The sequence below is a fragment of the Lactuca saligna genome, chromosome 4 (assembly GCF_052625555.1).
Source record: "Lactuca saligna cultivar CGN05327 chromosome 4, ASM5262555v1, whole genome shotgun sequence".
Lineage (NCBI taxonomy): Eukaryota > Viridiplantae > Streptophyta > Magnoliopsida > Asterales > Asteraceae > Lactuca > Lactuca saligna.
The window spans coordinates 284,232,371-284,254,562 of NC_136420.1; the positions used below are offsets into that span (position 1 = coordinate 284,232,371).

At 43.2% G+C, this 22,192-nt stretch overlaps 1 protein-coding gene across 1 annotated transcript; it reads left to right on the forward strand.

The window, feature by feature from the left end:
• The first annotated feature begins 21,486 nt into the window (after positions 1-21,486).
• On the forward strand, positions 21,487-21,960 carry LOC145040713 (uncharacterized). Its single transcript, XM_078988619.1, has one exon. The coding sequence runs from the start codon at positions 21,487-21,489 to the stop codon at positions 21,958-21,960; it is 474 nt and encodes a 157-aa protein (XP_078844745.1).
• Positions 21,961-22,192: the final 232 nt, after the last annotated feature.

Below are 22,192 nucleotides of genomic sequence, written 5' to 3' on the forward strand. Positions count from 1 at the left end.
ACTCAACCAAGGATACATACGTGCCGCAACACTCTCCGAAATCTAATACACATGCCCGAAGCATGTCTTTGAGCGTCTGAATCGTTCACTCCCTCTGAGGTGTCCTCCGACATCATCAGGATAATCTCTAGCTCATCACATATCCCTCTTCGAGACTGAGCACCAGGTCAGCTTCTGACTCCACAGCTGAGCCTCCAAAGGTCACCCAAATCGTGATCCAAATATCCGACTAACTTCCTCCCCGACCACTATCCCGGCCCCGTGACACGCAAGTCACAAAATTCTCTTTTCCTTATGCAAGAAAGTACAATCCAACCGAGGATCGTCTCCACTCTGATCTCTGGTTTCTGCTGCGCATATCCCTTGCCATCTCACCACATTCCCCGACAGAGACGGGGACCCCAGTCTCGCCCCCGGTCCAACATCCAGGCTCCAAAAACTCAATACTAGGGCTACTCAAGCCCAAAACTCTTCCACATCATACACTGATCGGAGAACATTCCATCATCACACTCTCTTGCCATCTAGTGAGCACTACGACTCCCCGCGGTATCACAACACCCTCTGACTAGTGAGTACTACGGCTCCCCGCAGTATCACAACACCCTCTGACTAGTGAGTACCACGACTCTCCGCAGTATCACAACACCCTCTAACTAGTGAGTACTACGGCTCCCCGTAGTATCACAACACCCTATGACTCCACTAGCTCGTGCTCCACAGACTATCATAGGCGGCTACCCATACTCGTCTCGAATATTCATCATAGACTCTGGAGGCAATCGTCATAACAGATGCCCACCCTTGCGAAGATCCACTCTCCCAAGTAATCTCCCTGGATGCCCATACTCGAAGGGCTATCACTAGTTCCATAGATACCTGATATACCACAAGTCGTCTCAACTCAATATTCACGAATAACTTCGAAATAAAGATATCAATACCCGGATACCTCGGAACACCCCTACCGATCATCACAAGATCCTGCCACAACCACAGGTTTCCTGCCCCAAGCACCATATAGATGCAATACATTCCCTCTGAACCCCATAACTAGATCTTCATTTTTCCCAAGTTGCAACTTCGGTGTATTCAATTTCCCAACTGCAATACGAAGAAACGCTAACGCTACGAAATACGCTGATAATTCTCCGAAACCCTTTTTCCCGCCACTCAAAACCCAAACAAGGATACGCATACCGACCCGGGAGTTGGCTGCCCAATCATTCTTTATCTACTTGCCCCAACACTGACCAATACCAGATTCCTGACTAATAAACACCTGCCGTGGAGACATTCATCCTTCTCAAACAAGTACTTCCCGCATTAACTCACTCTGACCCCTTTCCTCGATCACCGACATCTCTGGTCTCATGGTTTCTTACCGCATATCTCTATACTCCACTTATAACTGCTCCTGACAAATCTCTGCTTTCTTACATACGGCACCCGGTTCTCCCCCACTTAGGGTTCAAACCGTCACCAAATAGCACACAACTATTCCATAACTATATTCTCCAGCAAAATCGCACCTGCCCCCGGAAAGTGCTACACAACGCCCGATAATCCCCCCTTACGGAAATGAATCGACTTCATATACTCTGAACCTCTGATGAACTCCTCAAGAACTTCTCGTCACGTCTGCCTCTAGTCGTTCCAAATATCTTACCAATCTAGTACCAGCAAATCAACTGCTCAATAACATCCCTGGCTCATAGACTGAACCATAAAATCACCGTACCCCTCACCTCAACTCATCAACCAACGCTCCAACACCGAGATCACTCCACGAACAAGGACCCACTCCCATATTCAACACCCCATGGATAGAAAACTCTCTGCACCGCTAAACTCGACTGAACTCCCCACTGATACCACTACCATACACCCGACTATACTCAATTAGGTATAGCGTGGCCCTCGACTATCTTAGTCCCAACTAACTATCTGCTCATGATAGATCACTGCCTCACGGCACACATGTTACCTGATACTCTGGGGGGAAATCATCATCAATGACGACCTGCAGGGTTTACCCCTAAACCCAAAACCAAAACATCATGCTACTCATATTCTCACACTTACATAATTAGTACCTCCCCGATCATAGGAGGTGACATATCCTTTATCGACTGATCACTCAACTCAGATCGAAATTCTCCCTTCCACTGACTCCTTACTAGAATACTCTGAGGGACTCTCGATCTCCCTCTCAAGGGACGCCTCTTCGAACTTACTCGTGACCGAATAACCGGAGAACCACAAACATCGTTCACTACGAACCATGGTGCTCCTTCCACGACATCTCTTCTCAATATGCCCTGATGTATGGTACCCTAACCATGACATCACTCCCCAATTCGCTCCGATGTATGGTACCCGGACCATAACATCACTCCTCAATCTGCTCTGATGTATGGTACCCGAACCATAACATCACTCCTCAATCTGCCCTGATGTATGGTACCCGAACCATAACATCACTCCTCGATCCGCCCTGATGTATGGTACCCGAATCATAACATCACTCCTCGATCCGCTCTGATGTATGGTACGCAAACCATGACATCGCTCCTCAATCTGCTCTGATGTATGGTACCCGAACCATAACATCACTCCTCAATCTGCCCTGATGTATGGTACCCGAACCATAACATCACTCCTCGATCCGCTCTGATGTATGGTACGCAAACCATGACATCGCTCCTCAATCTGCTCTGATGTATGGTACCCGAACCATAACATCACTCCTCAATCTGCCCTGATGTATGGTACCCGAACCATAACATCACTCCTTGATCCGCTCCGATGTATGGTACGCAAACCATAACATCGCTCCTCAATCTGCCCTGATGTATGGTACCCGAACCATAACATCACTCATCAACCTGCCCTGATGTATGGTACCCGAACCATAGCATCACTCCTCGATCCGCTCCGATGTATGGTACTCAAACCATAACATCACTCCTCAATCTGCTCTTTAGAACCTTCAGAATACTCCCTGTATCAAGTATGGGTCCTCTGCTTTCAGTAGTACGGGCCCATACTACCTGCCACATCTACCCATACTTTCCACACGGACCATCCCAGAACTTCTAAATAGCTGCTCGACCTGCTCCTTCACCAATCCCATCACGCGTGCTCGCTCCCCAGCGAAATTCTCTATTCTACAAGCGCACTCATCTGGATAGGTTTATTCCCTAGGCTCTTCCGTCGTCCTCCCACTTCTTTGCTATCAGCTGCTGAAGAGCTCCTAATGATGCCAGCCATCTACCTCCTGAATATCGTCATATTCACTTGGTAGCTGACTCCCATCATCGAGAGTTCCACAAAGCACAAAGCAAGCAGCATTCGAGCATCGAAGGATACATAGGACTCCCTCTCTGTGATAACTCCACCTTCTCAGCTCATCCGCGAAAGTACCACCGAACTCTGTAACTCTACCCCTCATGGGTTCTAACTGGATACTCTCACTCATCACATACTTAAAACATAACACATATAACAATGAGTCCTAGGCTAAGGCATCACAAATCAGGCCACTCTAGTCCTAACATATGAAATACCTAGCCTGTCTCTAGCATGCAATAATATCTCATAAAGTGCATCATACATATCTCATAACACAAAAATAAGGGTATTTTGGGAAATCACCGTTCGGGCTCTGGCTGATTGTACACACTGCTCCTTCTTGCTTTCTCTTTGAACTCTTATTCACTTTTAGAAAATTATTTCTTTAAAAACTTTTCGTACTTCCTCAGTTTGAGTCCAGATTTACCCGAAGGCGCATCCGAATCCCTCAAACCAAGGCTCTGATACCAACTTGTAACATCGTAAATTTCAAGACAAATTTTTCATTTAAAATGATCATTTTACTCTTAGAAACACTTGTTTAAAATCTTAATCATAGTCGATTTACAAAACATAACTCCATTTTCACTTGCATAGAAAACCAAGATCCTCCAAAATATGACTCTTTCTCTGGTGTGTACAATCAAGCCGGTGCCGTCCCGTGATACTGAAAGAAACCTGTAAAACATCAAACAAAACACTATAAGCACGAAGCTTAGTGAGTTCCCCAAAATACCATATACAACACATATTAGCCACTCTAGGCTATAACTCTGTGGGTCCGTGCACCCAAACTCTGTGAACCCTCAGGTTCTAGCTCTGATAGACATGCACCACATAAATCACATAGAAATAATGCAGTACAACACATAATATACATAGCATACAAATACTCTATCACATAACTCTGGTTACCTACTCAAGGTAAAATATAGTGAGAAGACTCACCTGGCAAGCAGAAAGCAGATATCCCCACACTTGAATCTCGAACTCGCCACCGCCTAACACGTAAGGCAAATACTCTCATGAATATAACTCTCGAGGCTAGAATAAATCCTCTCATAACACCCTCTTATGGGTAAAAGACTATTTTACCTCTCTCTTGGCCCAAAGGCCACATCGCTGTCCAAACCCTAAAACTCAACGGCCAACCCTTGGTCGAAATCAAAGTCCTCAGTCTAGGTCAACCCTTGACTGACTCTACTCGCCGAGTCAACCCTGTGACTCGTCGAGTTCCCATAATCAGAACTTCCCCATATCGCGACTCAACTCGTCGAGTCACCACGAGACTCGCCGAGTCCCACAACTCTGAGTCCACTCACACCCAACTCACCGAGTCATCCCTTGACTCACCGATTCTCGACTCAACCAGGAAATATTTGGGACTCTTCGTCAAGACTCGTCGAGTCCAAGAACAGACTCGCCGAGTCTACGGCTATCTTCAACCTACTCGCCGAGTTGTTCATACAACTCGCCAAGTTCCAGGCCATCTTCATCCAACTCGTCGAGTCCACCCATGTGACTCGCCGAGTACCGCCGGTCTGAATACATTCCGAAGCATTCCAGGCCATGCAACTGCTCCAAGACATAGATCTAGCCTCCTACCACTCATCCATCACGTAAAGTGGCAACCTTTACGTGAATCCAAAGAGATCTAAGCCGTTTGCACATTGGGGCTAGGGTTTGGGACATGCAAGCTTCACTAAACACTCCAACACAGGGACTTTCATGCTCTCTGATTCTTCTCCCTTCCAGATCCGAGGTAGCAACCTCAGATCTAACCTCTAGACTTCCCATTTCATCCATAGACAATTTCTCACAAACCCCAAAATGAAGAAACAACATAATCAACAGGTCAAAAACGAGATACTACCTCTAAGTGATGCCCCAACTGCAATGCAATTCGAATCCAAGCAAAGCCCCTTGCTCCAAGCCTTCAATCTTCCCAAAATTCCTTCAACCATTACTTCTCCAAGCTCCAATCCACTCAAAAATGGTGCTTCTCCGCGATTTAGGGTTTTCTGGGGCTCAAGGGGTGATAAAGAGGCTGGGAGGAAGACATAATGATCATTATATAAGGCTCAACCCTGAGAATTAGGGTTTTCTCCACTCAGCGCCTACTCGCCGAGTCCAATACACTGACTCGCCGAGTCGGCCACTTAACACGCGACCAAGTCGCGACTCTACTCGCCGAGTCCACACATGGACTCACCGAGTCGCTCTTTCCCAATTTACTCTTTTAGCCCTTCAACTCTACTCTTGATATTTCGGGATGTTACATCCCATTTCTTTACCTGTAGTTGTGTTAGAATGCCAAGTATGCACGTATGCCAGTCCCGGTCATATTCTTCGCGCGCCTTACTTTTTCCTTTTTCTTCTTGTAACCTTCTCATAGTCTTGAGTTTATGGAAAGCTTAGAAGTCTCTCATTTCCCGCTCTTCGTGCACTTTCTCCTTCGCACCAACTTTCTGGGGAGTGACATTTGGTTATCCTACTACCATGGCTATTTGGGGTGTTTTCGCCTGTACTTTTAAAGGTTTCATTCTTGTGATCAAACTTGGATATGAGTCGTTGATAGGATTATCGGTAGTGACCATTTGTTGTGTGGTCCCATGGATGGCGCCACATGATGTACCTCAGATTTTAGCTCCGATAATCCTTTGGGTAATCAAGATGTGAGACTGTCGAACCTGAGTAGTAACACACACAAGTAATTCGTTCATCGGGAGGTTTCGAGAGAACGCTCTGATGATAAAATTAGAAGACAGTGTAGGAAGTTCTTAATCATAATAGAATGATGGTTGCATTATTGTGTACCTTAGGTGATCCGTCGGGGCTACCTTTATATCAGTCTTCCTTGGGAAATAGCGATGTGGTACGTGTTTCTCAGACGACTGTCTAATCACCATTAATGCCCTCGTAGCCGAAGGTAAAAAAGTGGTACTAAGGAGTGGTCATTAGTCTCATAATGTTGAAGTACAATACAACTTGTATAGTGACAAGATCATTGCCTGTGCTATCCGTTGCTTAGGCTTGACGTTCGGCCGGTAACCAACCTTGCCTGTTCGGGTGAAGCTTCGATCCTTGGTACAAAAATATAAATATCAGTTCGGAGGAAGGTACATCGGTAATTAGGTGTGTGTGTGTGTATATATATATATATATATCATTAAATTATGGAAGTTGTAGTACACGTAATATGAATCCATGGATATAAAGAACGTCGAAAACGGAGCTCGTATGCGAGAGATACGATTTATCGAAGAAGGTAAAAAATTACCTGTATAGGATGCCCTAGTACCATATGAAAACACCACGTGGCACCATCAGACTCCTCCCCTCCTAACAACCCGCTGATGACGTAGCCCAACCAGAAGTTGCCACGTGAGTAAGACATGGCACGTCTTTTGAAAAACCCTAAAAATTTCATTCATTTCTCACTAGTTTTAACTCCATTCTCTCTCAAACTTTTTCCCGCACCCTGAGAACCGACTTTCTAAGTTTCTGAGCATCTTAGCTGTAACATCTCAAATTTTCAAATAAAATTTTCATTTAAAAATAAGACCACATTATTCAACAAAAGTATAAAAGTATTTATTCCACGTTCATTTCAAAAATACAAATAATGAACCCCCAAGATCTCCAACAATGGCAGTGTGTACGTGTTACGCCGGCGCCTTCCCACGGTCATCACTAGTACCTGAAACACATAAACACAACTGGTAAGCATAAATGCTTAGTGAGTTCCCCAGTATACGACTTACCCACATACGCCTTCCGGCCCGGACCTTCCGGTCCACATAACATTGCCTTCCGGCCCGTAACATAATCGCCTTCCGGCCCATAACATATCGCCTTCCGGCCCGTATTATATTGCCTTCCGGCCCATGGTATTTTGCCTTCCGGCCCATAACATTTATAAAACATAACACATATAACACAACACACATAGCACATATGTCATACATCATACCTGTTCTTTCTATCACATAACATATCGCCTTCCGGCCCGTATAAACATACATAACATATATAGCATCTACCTTTCCAGTTATAGCATAAATCACATATATCACATACGACCTTCCGGTCACACAGTCAAACCCTTCCGGGTGAGGTATAGTGAGAAGACTCACCTCGTAGTATGCAAGCTATAAACCCTTGGAGCTACTCGCACTCGATCCGCTAATCTGCAGGCTCCCTATAATACCACATACCTTTATTAATGATCTTATCAAACAAGACAACTGACCCTACGAAATTACATATAGGTCAACGGTCAACTTGACCGGACTCGTCGAGTGCCAAGGCGACTCGGCGAGTCTAGACACCCCGACTCCACTCGCCGAGTCTAAAGAACGACTCGACGAGTCCCAGTAAGTCTTCAAGCTACTCGTCGAGTCTGAAGAACAACTCGGCGAGTCCTAGTGAATCTTCAAGCTACTCGCCGAGTCTGATCATTGGACTCGGCGAGTCCTCGCCATGCAGTCAATCAACTGCCTCCTGTAATTCGCATAATTCCGTAATATATAGATATGGGACTTCCTGGACCTTTACACATACTATTACTGGGATTTAAACACTTGTAACAACACTATAATCTATAAAATCCTTAAATGGGTTTCCTAAACCCTAGATTCGTGTACAACACCAAAACTACAGAAACGATCCGAGGATTACCTGGAAAACATGTTCCCTGTGTCCCCAACCTTCAGAGCTCAACCCCTTGATCCTCCTTTGATCACCACCTTGCCTCTCCTTGCCTAACAACCTCTTCAAGCTTCCACTAGCCTTCACCTTTGCACCAGATGCCCACAGCCGTTTAGGTTATCTTCAATCGGCAAAAAGACGAGACATGACGGCCCTAAAGACATTATATACGATCCAGAATCAAAACGGCTAGGGTTTCAGCTGAACAACGTCGACTCGCCGAGTCCCTAATGGACTCGTCGAGTCCAGTCGCGAATCTGTGTCCAAGACCGTGGTCCTACTCGGCGAGTCAGGCACCAACTCGCCGAGTCCCCTCCTAATTATGCCCCAAAAATAGTTTAAAGTAATACCTGAAATTCCAGGCTGTTACAACTCTCCCCCACTAGAACTAGACTTCGCCCTCGAAGTCTCATTCTGCGAATAACTCCGGATGTTGCTCCCGCATTTCACTCTCCGGCTCCCAAGTCATCTCTGATCCCTTCCGATGTTGCCACTGAACCAACACCAGAGGTATCTCCTTGTTCCGTAGAACCTTGATCTTCCGATCCCTGATAGCTACTGGTCTCTCGGCGTAATTCAGGCTCGCATCCACCTGAATATCTTCTAACGGAACCACTGCCGATTCATCGGCTACACACTTCCTCAACTGTGATACGTGAAAGGTGTTGTGAATCTGAATCAGCTCTGCTGGCAACTCCAACCGATAAGCTACCTTGCCTACCCTTGCAACTACACGAAATGGACCTATAAACCGGGGCCCCAATTTGCCCCTCTTTCTGAACCGAATCACTCCTTTCCAAGGAGAAACCTTTAGGAGAACGAAGTCGCCAACCTGGAATTCGAGCTCGGACCGGCGTCTGTCCGCGTAACTCTTCTGTCGGCTCTGGGCGGTCAATAACCTCTGCCTCACCTGTTGAATCTGTTCGGTCGTCTGAAGTACGATCTCTGTACTGCCCATCACTCTCTGTCCCACTTCTCCCCAGCAAATGGGAGTCCGACACTTCCTACCATACAACAACTCAAAAGGTGGCATACCAATGCTCGAATGATGGCTGTTGTTGTAGGAAAACTCAGCCAACGGCAGATGCGCATCCCAGCTACCCCCGAAGTCTAACACACACGCTCTAAGCATGTCTTCCAATGTCTGAATCGTCCGCTCGCTTTGACCGTCGGTCTGGGGATGGTATGCGGTACTAAAATGCAGTTTAGTACCCAACTCCTCATGGAATTTCTTCCAGAACCTGGAAGTGAAACGTACATCGCGGTCCGAAACAATCGAGGTCGGCACTCCATGCCGAGATACTATCTCTCTCACGTATAACTCTGCCAACTTCTCTACTGATGAACTTTCGCTAATGGCAAGGAAGTGTGCACTCTTTGTCAACCTATCCACAATCACCCAAATCGCATCGACTCCCCTGGCAGTTCTCGGCAATTTGGTGATGAAATCCATCGTGATTTGTTCCCACTTCCACTCAGGAATCTCCAAGGGCTGCAACTTACCATGCGGTCTCTGGTGTTCGGCCTTAACCCTACGGCAGGTCAAACACCTCACAACGAACCAAGCGACGTCTCTCTTCATGCAAGGCCACCAATACTCCTTTCTCAAATCCAAATACATCTTCGTAGCACCGGGATGGATCGAGAATTTCGATCTGTGAGCCTCCTCCATCAAAGTAACACGCGTACCGCCCACGAATGGTACCCAAGTCCGACCCTGAAACGTCAGAAGTCCCCGTCCATCCATAACGAACTCTGAAATTAACCCAACGACCCGCTCCTTCTTCTGCATCCCGGATTTCACAACCTCGGCCTGTGCCCCACGAATAGCATCTAATACCGGAGTCATCACCGTCAATCTCAAACATACGTCCCGCAATGGAGTGCTCTCCGCCCTACGACTCAATGCATCGGCTACCACATTAGCCTTGCCTGGGTGGTATAGGATCTCACAGTCATAATCCTTAACCACGTCTAACCATCTCCTCTGACGCATATTTAGGTTGGGTTGATCCATCAAATACTTCAAACTCTTATGGTCCGTGTATATGGTACAACGAACCCCGTACAGGTAGTGACGCCAAATTTTGAGGGCGAACACTACTGCCCCCAACTCTAAGTCATGCGTGGGATACCTCGCCTCGTGAGGCTTCAGCTGCCTCGATGCATAGGCTATCACATGGCCCCTCTGCATCAACACTGCACCCAGTCCCGAAATCGATGCGTCGCAATATACGACAAAGTCCTCCATCCCTTCCGGGAGAGCTAATATTGGGGCTTCGCACAGTCTCTGACGAAGTGTCTCGAAGGAAGTCTGCTACTCGGGTCCCCATGAAAATGTAACACCCTTCCGGGTCAATCTGGTGAGCGGCACCGCGATCTTGGAGAAGTCCCTAATAAACCTCCGATAGTACCCCGCCAACCCAAGGAAACTCCTGATCTCAGAAGGTGACTTCGGTGCCTCCCAACTCATCACTGCTTCCACCTTGGCCGGATCAACCAATATCCCTGCCTGATTTACAACGTGCCCCAGAAATTGGACCTCCCGTAACCATAAGTCACATTTGGAGAATTTTGCATATAGCTTCTCCGACCTCAGTACCTCGAGGACCTCCCTCAAATGCCCCTAATGCTGCTCTCTAGTCCGCGAATACACCAGAATGTCGTCGATAAATACAATCACAGACCGATCCAGCATCGGCCTGCATACCCTGTTCATGAGGTCCATGAACACTGCTGGAGCATTGGTGAGCCCAAAAGGCATCACCACGAACTCGTAATGCCCATACCGCGTCCTAAATGCTGTCTTCTGGACGTCCTCATCCCGCACTCTTACCTGATGGTACCCTGATCTTAAATCAATCTTGGAAAACCAAGATGCCCCTTGCAACTGATCGAATAGATCATCGATCCTCGGTAACGGATAGCGGTTCTTGACCGTCACCTTGTTCAGCTCCCGGTAATCGATACACATCCGGTGTGAACCATCCTTCTTCTTGACGAACAGAATCGGTGCTCCCCACGGCGAGCTACTCGGCCGAATAAATCCCTTTCCCAACAATTCCTGGAGTTGCGAGGACAACTCTTGCATCTCTGGAGGTGCAAGACGATAAGGCACCTTCGCTATTGGTGCAGCCCCTGGAACTAGATCGATACCAAACTCTACTTGCCTCGCAGGAGGTACTCCCGGCAAATCCTCGGGAAAAACATCTGGAAACTCGCGCACCACTGGAACCTCCTCCACTGTCTTCGGTCTCTCGGAAATCTTCCGCGTATCCATCACATACGCCACAAAACCGTTACATCCCCGCTGTAGGCATTGCCTCGCCCTAGCGGCCGAACAAAAAGCTGATCCCGAACGGGTACCCTCGCCGCATACCGTAAGAACTCCCCCACTAGGGTCTCGTATAGACACCAGCTGACGCTCGCAGTCAATGACGGCGCTGAATCGGCTCAACCAGTCCATGCCTACGATGACATAGACATCCCCCATCGCAATAGGAATTAGGTCAATCGGAAACGCGACCCCGAAGATCTCTAGCACACATCCCCGAAGAACATCCGTAGCGTAAACCACCCTCTCGGCCGCAATAGAAACGCTCAAAGGCCGACTTAACGGCTCACGACTAATGCCGATATGCTGACTAAAGGCTAACGATACAAATGATCTACTCACACCCGAATCAAATAACACTAGAGCAGGCATAGAGTTCACAAGAAAAGTACCTACACATACATTAACATAAGCACAACATTTCGACCTTTAAGTAATTATGTGAGTGATAACATACCTGCCACAACATCGGGCGCAGTGCGGACCTCCTCCGCAGTCAGCTGAAAGGCTCTCCCGCGAGCCCTCGGGGCCTCGACCTTCGCCGGTCGGGTCTCAGTAGTCCTGGTAGTAGGTGTAGCTCCCTGACGAAGCTGCGGACACTCGGCCTTCCGATGGCCTGTCTGGTTGCAGTGAAAGCAAACCATAAACCCCTTAGGGCAATCCCTGGCAATATGTCCCTCCTTGCCACACTTGTAGCAACCACCAGCTCGACACACCCCCTCGTGACTCTTGCCGCACTTCACGCAAGTGCGACCCTTCGGACCTCCCATCCTCGAATCAGCGAACTTAGTCCGCTTGGCTGCCGGCTGAGACTGAGCCGGCCGCCGATCCACCTGCCGAGCCTCGGCCTCCTCCTTCGCCTGAGTCTCCAACTCGATCTCGCGCTTCCTGGCGTTCGCCTGAAGCTCAGTAAAAGTACGATAGGTGGAGTTTGACACAAACTCCCGGATCTCCCTCTTCAAAACTCCCAAATACCGGCTCATCCGCGACTGCTCCGTAGATACCAGCTCGGGGCAGAACATCGCCCTCTCGTGAAACTTCCGTGTGATCACCGCCACGGAATCAGTACCCTGCTTAAGGGTCAAGAACTCCTGAATCAATCATTCCCTCTCCACTGGGGGAACGTACTCGTCCCTGAACATCTCGGTAAACCTCTCCCATGCACTGCTGAAATCTCCGCCTGAGCGAAGTTCGCCGTCACGAACTTCCACCAATCCTTCGCTCCCAAACGGAGCTGGTTCAAGGCGAACCGTACCCTCAGGTGCTCCGGGCATAAGCAAGTATAGAAGCACCCCTCAATGTCGGCGATCCACCTCATCGCCGCAATCGGATCCTGCGTCCCATCGAACTCAGGGGGTTTCGTGTTGCTGAATTCCCTGAATAACAACGAATCACCCCCTTGCGGCCTAGCAGCAGCCACAGCTGCGGTAGCGGCAGCGACTGCAGCTTCAGTAAGTGCGGCGTACCGCTCCTCAAACTCCTCCATCAGGGTGGTCTTAATAGACCCAAACATCTCCGGGATCTCAGCCCGAACCGCCGCAGCTACCTCCTCCTGAATCATCTGACGAATCTCCTCGTCACTCGCACCGCTCGAACTCGCCCCATTGCATGTGATGACCATGATGTCTCTGAAATACAACATAAAATCATCAGAGACTCCACCAAGTACAATTGTACTCCATACGCACCCTACCCAGTCTCCGATTTCTAGGGATTCTTACTTGGGTCTTCCACCGATCCGGTGTCTTCGGTAGTACGGGCCCAATACTACCGACCACACCGTATCAGTATTCATCCCAAATCTTCCTCCCCAAATCCCGAATAATGAGTACTCTACCTCTAGTATGCACTATCTACTTGCACGCTACCAAATATCTCATATAAGCAATCTCCCTAGACTAAGGCATCACAAAACAGGCCATTCTAGTCCTATCATGTATACCTAGTCTTCTAGCATGCATAACAATTCATAATTCAGTGCATAATATAACATTGTAAGGTATTCTGGGGATCTTTACCGTTCGGGCGCTGGCTGATTGTACACACTGCTCCGTTCTTGTTTTACCACTTTACCATTTATGAAATGTTATGTCCTTATTATTTTAAAAGATTTTTCCTCAAATCCTCGGTCTGAGTTCAGTTGCACCCGAAAGTACACCCGAATCCCTCAAACCAAGGCTCTGATACCAATTGTAACATCTCAAATTTTCAAATAAATTTTTCATTTAAAAATAAGACCACATTATTCAACAAAAGTATAAAAGTATTTATTCCACGTTCATTTCTAAAATACAAATAATGAATCCCCAAGATCTCCAACAATGGCAGTGTGTACGTGTTACGCCGGCGCCTTCCCACGGTCATCACTAGTACCTGAAACACATAAACACAACTGGTAAGCATAAATGCTTAGTGAGTTCCCCAGTATACGACTTACCCACATACGCCTTCTGGCCCGGACCTTCCGGTCCACATAACATTGCCTTCCGGCCCGTAACATAATCGCCTTCCGGCCCATAACATATCGCCTTCCGGCCTGTATTATATTGCCTTCCGGCCCATGGTATTTTGCCTTCCGACCCATAACATTTATAAAACATAACACATATAACACAACACACATAGCACATATGTCATACATCATACCTGTTCTTTCTATCACATAACATATCGCCTTCCGGCCCGTATAAACATACATAACATATATAGCATCTACCTTTCCAGTTATAGCATAAATCACATATATCACATACGACCTTCCGGTCACACAGTCAAACCCTTCCGAGTGAGGTATAGTGAGAAGACTCACCTCGTAGTATGCAAGCTATAAACCCTTGGAGCTACTCGCACTCGATCCGCTAATCTGCAGGCTCCCTATAATACCACATACCTTTATTAATGATCTTATCAAATAAGACAACTGACCCTACGAAATTACATATAGGTCAACGGTCAACTTGACCGGACTCGTCGAGTGCCAAGGCGACTCGGCGAGTCTAGACACCCCGACTCCACTCACCGAGTCTAAAGAACGACTCGACGAGTCCCAGTAAGTCTTCAAGCTACTCGCCGAGTCTGAAGAACAACTCGGCGAGTCCTAGTGAATCTTCAAGCTACTCGCCGAGTCTGATCATTGGACTCGGCGAGTCCTCGCCATGCAGTCAATCAACTGCCTCCTGTAATTCGCATAATTCCGTAATATATAGATATGGGACTTCCTGGACCTTTACACATACTATTACTGGGATTTAAACACTTGTAACAACACTATAATCTATAAAATCCTTAAATGGGTTTCCTAAACCCTAGATTCGTGTACAACACCAAAACTACAGAAACGATCCGAGGATTACCTGGAAAACGTGTTCCCTGTGTCCCCAACCTTCAGAGCTCAACCCCTTGATCCTCCTTTGATCACCACCTTGCCTCTCCTTGCCTAACAACCTCTTCAAGCTTCCACTAGCCTTCACCTTTGCACCAGATGCCCACAGTCATTTAGGTTATCTTCAATCGGCCAAAAGACGAGACATGACGACCCTAAAGACATTATATACGATCCAGAATCAAAACGGCTAGGGTTTCAGCTGAACAGCGTCGACTCGCCGAGTCCCTAATGGACTCGTCGAGTCCAGTCGCGAATCTGTGTCCAAGACCGTGGTCCTACTCGGCGAGTCAGGCACCAACTCGCCGAGTCCCCTCCTAATTATGCCCCAAAAATAGTTTAAAGCAATACCTGAAATTCCGGGCTGTTACATTAGCGAAGCGTTGCAGCAACAGAAGGCCCGACAAAAGAATTATTCAACGACACAGTTCTGCCCATAAAATTTCCGAGTTTCTCTTGAATACCATGTAAGTTGAGTTGCACTTACTATGCTTTTAAGTGTAACTTATAATTATGTTCATTTCGTTACTATAGACCTATAAATAAGATTTATCAATAATTTCAGTTATAGTATGTAACACCCAGAATCAGGAAGACCAGGAAAGAAAAGAAAAGCCCTAAGTCAAAGGAGTCAACTCGTTGAGTCTAAGGAGGAACTCGACGATTCGGAGCGTGACCCGTGTCGCGGATTAAGTGACCGACTCGGCGAGTCGGGGAGACTGACTCGGCGAGTATAGTCTGGGTTGGGAAACCCTAATTTCAGGACTTGGCACCCTATTTAAGCATCTCATTCTCATTTGTAGGGTTTCATTTGCAGCCTCCATTGTCCAGAGACAAAACCCTAGCCATCCAACTTCATTCTTTAGCTTATGTGAGAAGATTAAGGTCCCTTTTGAGTGCATCTTGAAGGTTGAAGGAGAAAGGAGCAAGGAAAGGAGTATAGATCCAGAGTTTGGGTGTTATCTCAGATCATTTGAAGGTATGAAGCTCATACCGTGGATATTAATCATCTAGATCCCCTTCTTTGCTAGTATCTTGTCACTTTTGGGACCATTTCCAAGGCCAACCCGAGTATTAAGCCTTTGAGGACGAATAGAGATTAGATCTGAGCATTTCTGAACTCTAGAAGCTCTAAGTGAGAAGCTTTACTCAGCTATGGCTTCCCTTCATGACTTAGACCTCCATTGTCGTTTAGATTAGGGTGTTCTAGCCTCATAACACCTTGCATGCATGTAAAGTTAGCAACTTTACGTGCAATGCTAGCATAAGGAGTCCAGATCTATGAGTTGGAAGTGTTGGAATAGACTGAAATCAACAACATAGAGTTGTCACAAGGAGGACTCAGCGAGTCAGCTCATGGACTCGACAAGTCGCGTCGAAAAACCCAAACCCTTATTTTTATGAGTCACATCAGTGAGTGGGGTTAGAGAAAGACTCAACCAGTCTGTGCTCGTGATGGACATGAAGATCATGGTACTCAATGAGTTCAAGGAGGAACTCGGCGAGTCTAAGGCAATCACCTTAGCCGATGGAGATGGACTCGGAGAGTTGTAGAACAACTCGGCGAGTCGGTTGAAGATAGTCACGAAGTGTTAGATTAAGGAGAACTTGTCGAGTTCTCGCTAGTCTTGACGAGTGGAGTCGAGGTTGTTTGGGATTTGAGGAGCATGGACTTTGTGATTTGGTAGAACAACTCAGCGAGTCGAGTCAACTGGAAGGTTGACTTTGACCAGGACCTCGACCAGAGTTGACTTAGTTGACATATGGAGGAAAGTTTAGGCTAAGTTCGATTATTTGGTGTTGGTAGCTCGGTAAGATAGGAGAGCATCGCTTCAGAGAATAGTCGATTAGCAGCTAGAGGATTATCAACAGAGTTCAGCAGTACAGGTGAGTTTTCCTTCCAGTAGGAACGGGTCTATGGCTACAATGCCAACCCGTTTAGATAGTAGTAGTTCAGTATGCTTGATGTCTTTGTGATTTAGGCATGTTTATGTATTAGTTAGTCCGGACCTCGGCCCGATGCAATATGCAGTATATGTGCTTATGTTATATATATGTTATGATCATGTTATGCTATGTTCAGTTAGTCCAGACTTCGGTCCGATGTAGGGGGCAAGGCCCCAGTTAGTCCGGATTTCGGTTCGATGCAGGGGGCAAGGCCCCAGTTAGTCCGAACATCGGTGTGATGCAGGAGGAAAGGCCCCAGTTAGTCCGGATTTCGATCGGATGTAAGGGCAAGGCCCCAGTTAGTCCGGATTTCGGTCCGACGCAGGGGACAAGCCCCCAGTTAGTCCGAACTTCGGTCTGATGCAGTGGGCAAGGCCCAGTATGTGCTTTATATTTTATTGTATGGTATGTGGTAGTTTAGGGGAGCTCACTAAGCTTCGTGCTTACAGTTTTCAGTTTTGGTTTCAGGTACTTCCGGTAGCGGAAGGAAGAGCTCGGGATGATCGCATGGCACACACCATAGTTAGTCAGCCTGGGATGTTTTACTCTGATGATAAGAATATGTTTTGAATTAACACTCTGATTTGATGCTATAATTCATGTTATGGATTGACAATCTTGGTTTATGTAATGTTTCTTCAAACGAAATTCTTAGTTATGATTTTTGGGTCATTACATAGTACTAATTAATCTACTTCTGGGAGTGATGTCTAGGCAAGATCTTAGTGAGGTGTTTCAAGTGGATTTTCCAAACAATATATTTATATATCAAACAAATCCTACCTCCAATATGATCTTACATGGTCATTCCTTATTTGATAGAACTTGTTATTCTTTGGAATTACTGAGGAATCCAAGATATTTTGATTATAGTCTCGAATAATATAAACAATTACTAAGACTTAGTAATAATTGTATGTCGGTTATTTAAAAAGGGAAAGTTAAAGTGTTAGGAGAAGAACTAACTTTCCTGCAAATCATCTACCTTTAACAAAGTTAGTACATAGTTACTTTCATCTTACACATAGATACAAAAGTATTTAGATGCTTAAATGTTATACTCCTTCTGTCCCAAATTTATTGTCCACTTTTGACTTTTTGAAGTGTATTCTTCAACTTTGACCGTAAATATTTTTATTTGTGTAATAAATAACTTGATGAAACTTATAATAATGAAAAAACATTTAAAACACAATTCATTCATATATCTTGCATCAAGTATTATACATCAAAAACAAAAATATATAAAATCAAAGTTGAAAAATAAATACTTCAAAAGTTAAAAGTGGACAATAAATATGGGATCGATGAGTATGTACTTATTATATATACTCATGATACTTGTGCTAGATAAAGTAGTATGACATGATTATGCTTGATTAAATCGTATATTGTTGAAGTACTGATCTATTTTATTTTATCAACCTTGAATTATTCTGGGTAATGAAAGATAATATAGTGGTGTGAGCCCATCACCAACATTGTTATATTGTGGAACACTAACAAAAATCTATAAATGTTATGAATCGTGTGTTCATTCATGTACTCTATCCCCTCATGGTTGCCTTTATTGTCTTATATTGTCAAGGAATCACCGAAGCAGTATAGTCTAGTCGTTGCTTATAGTGATCCACTAGGATACGTCCCTTGAGATCATCATTTTAGGATCAGTGTGTAAGAATAATGAGAATGGATAAGTGGGTTATTTATTTGGTGTGAAATATATATATTAAAAAGATTTAATTATATTATAATGACTGAAAACCCTATGTACTCACCAAGTTCCTATGTCTGACCCATTCAGTTTATTTGTATCACAGGTAGCTGTACGAAAACATTTGGATAATGATTGTTATCTACTAAGTGAATTAAGGAGATTAAGGCTAATAGTGTAATAAACATGTGTAAGGCATGTAATAACTTGTTTATGCTTATGTACCGTAGATCGATTATGACATACAAGGGTTTTTAATATTAATGAAAACAAAATGTTTCATCAGAAATGATTGAGTATTGATTTTATTTTAAAGAAAAATGTGTTTAGATAATTCCACACTAAAATATTCTTTTAAAGAATACTTTGTTTTAAATAAGTATAAAAAAAGTTTTATTTAACTATAAAAAAAAACTAGGGATGTCACCATAGGTCTTTCCCTTCCATCAAGAAGTTTATAATTGAAAATTTCATAGCTTAAAATTTGTTTGTTGATACCTTTTTCATGAACTAGTGTACAAGTGGAAAATGAAGATGTTTATCATAAGGCTTTCATATGAATTATGAATCTAAAGAGAAACATCTTTTGTGAATCCTTTAAACCTTTTTGATGTATAATTGTGATGTTAGGTACATATTACTAGTATAGTTTTGGATTAATAAAAAAATCTTATATTTTATATTTTTTTCCGGATTAAATCTCAAATAAAATTGTCTAAAAAAACCTTGTATTTTTTTTCATTTTCCTGAAAAAAAAAACCCTCAACTTTGTATTTCTTTCCAAAAAAACCAACAGCCTTCTAAATGATTTCAAATAAACCCTCAATTTTTTTAGTTTTTATCGAAAAAACCCTCAAATTTTACAATTTTTTTGGCAAAAAAAGACTAAAAGTGCGAAATTAGGAAAAATAAGAAAATATAAAAGGTTTTATCAAACAATTTTTTTAGGTTTAATCCGAAAAAAACATAAAATATAAGTTTTTTTTTAGATTAACCCTATAGTTTTTTCATATGCAGTCATGTACCAAAAAATTAAATACATCTCTTTTATAAATGATAAAAATATATATTTTGTGTAAGTAGTGTTCCAAATCAAAATGAAAATTTTGGGCATGCTTCACCATCAAAACTAGGAAGTTACATTAGGTTGGTGGGAGCAAAGCGGGGAAGGGAACAGTGCGTCGACACACAATACCGTCAATGTGGTTTGTCCGCTGTAGTTTTAGAGTGAGGGGAAGCTACCCTGCCCCCTTTCTCTTCTTCTAATTGGTTGGATTTTTTTTTTTTGAAATGATATCTGATGTATACTCGTACCGATTTTTTTTTATCAATAACAAAGACTTTATTTCGTCTTTTTATTTTTAATTTTTTATTATTTTTATTATTAAAGAAACAATGTATTCCACATTGTCTCGTGAAAAGAAAAAATCCCCAAAAGTAAAAAATTACTGTTTATAGATCAAAGAATCGTAACTCTAAATTTTAATCGGAAATTGTTAAAACGGATAAAATGATAAACAACTATTGAGGTCCCTTGAATTTTTTTTGACACCACTAGGAGAAATTATATTTATTTTTTGAATTATAAAGCTTAAAATTAAATTATTTTTATTTTAAAAAAATTAAAAGTCAAAGATAGTTAAATGTGATAATTTTCTATATTTCGGTGAGTGAAAGGTGAATGAGTGGAAAACAGACATGACATTCGGTCTTAACGGTAAAAGAATATATATATATATATATATATATATATATATATATATATATATATATATATATATATATATATATATATAAATATAAGCTAAAACTAAAACATAATTACAAAAATAATTATTTTTTATACTATAATTATCAAAATTTCGCACTCTTAGTTATGTGAGAATGTAAAAAGTCTAGTAACAAATATCAACGACGTCGAGCATTTCGTATAAAAAATATATTAGAACTTAGTTATCACAATATAATGAGTGAGAAGGCACACGAGCAACAAGGTGTGTCGCTAAATCTTTTTGTATGATAAAACCAATTCTTTTGAATACTACATCCATAGATCTCTGGGATATAACATTGCTATGCATGATCCCTTATACTTGATTAAGAAGTTCCACCACATCCAACACAAGGAAACCAAATGTTTCAAACACAAATTGTATGAACACATGACCTTACTAGTATGAACACAAAATATACGGTTTTCCATGCACGATTTCTCATGTTTTGTGACATTGCATATAACAACTTTTAAATCAGTTTGTCTTACCTTGAAACCCCTAGCCCCCAAGCCCTCAAGATGAGATACCTCTGTAAGATCCACAAACATGTTTCCCTCCAATTCATCTAAAAATCAAAACGTCAGTCAGTCTAAGGGTTGACATTCCTTCGGTCAAGTCGGTTAAGAAATTCACAAATACTTTTTCTTGACGAAAATCCCCACACGTTTAAATATATTAAAAAACATCATTAACCATATTATGTCTGTATTTAAACCCAGAAATTTATATTAAAATAATTATATAATTACTCTTTATATTATTGTTTGTTATGAAATATTAGTTTGTGAATGACCATTGGATTCTCCATTTCTCCCATAACTCTCCATCATTATTTAGCATTAGTAACAACCATTTCAATGTGTTTTATGAATGTAATAATACACCATCATAATGTGCATTCATATTGTAGCTCATCTTTCATCTTATTTTGATAGTATAAATAGTGAGCCATATGTATTAGGCAATATATGAATTCATCACAAGTATTGGAATAAAAGTTCTCTCTACTCTCATATCTTTCTTTACTCTATAATTTATATTGTTATTTGATCATATTTTATAACACGTTATCAGCACGAGGCTCTACCATAGAGTTCTAACTTCTTGCCATTCTTGTCGTTGTCAGGTATATATATATATATAATTTTTGTTTTCAAAGTTCATATGTATAATGCTCACAAGTTATATAATGCTCACAAATAATCTTATGATACTTCTTAACTAATAATCCTCTAATATACAACTCTTTGTTTTGATTAGTACTTTCACTATGGCAAACATTAGCAAACTTGAGTTTATGACTCTTGACATTAGTGGAAAAAATTATTTATCATGGATCCTTGATGCTGAAATCCACCTTGATGCTATGGGTCTTGGAAACACCATAAAGGATGTAAATCCTTTAAATGAAGCATCAAGCCAAGAAAAGGCTAAGGCGATGATTTTCCTTCGCCACCATCTCGATGAAGGATTAAAAGTTGAATACCTCACTGTCAAAGATCCAGCTGATCTTTGGAATAATCTGAAAGAGAGGTATGATCATCAAAAAACGATGATACTTCCTAGAGCTCGTTTTGATTGGTTACACCTTCGGCTACAAGATTTTAAATCTGTGAGTGAGTATAATTCGGCCATGTTCAAAATTACTTCCCAACTAAAACTATGTGGTGAGACTATAACTGATGAAGACATGCTAGAGAAAACCTTCTCTACTTTTCATGCCACTAACATGCTCCTGCAGTAGCAATATCGTGAGAAAGGTTTTAAAAAATATTGTGAATTAATCTCATGTCTTCTTGTGGCTGAACAAAATAATGAGCTCTTAATGAAAAATCACCAATCACGTCCGACCGGTTCTAGTCCATTCCCTGAAGTGAATGCGACATCATCTAATTATAACGGTCGTGGGTCTAACCGTGGTCGTGGTCGAGGTCGTGGACGTGGTGGAGGCCGTCATAATAATCGTCCCAACAATA

What these genes read in the sequence shown, in the direction of transcription:
- LOC145040713 (XM_078988619.1), top strand. Translation starts at nt 21,487, where the DNA reads ATGGCAAACATTAGCAAACTTGAGTTTATGACTCTTGACATTAGTGGA.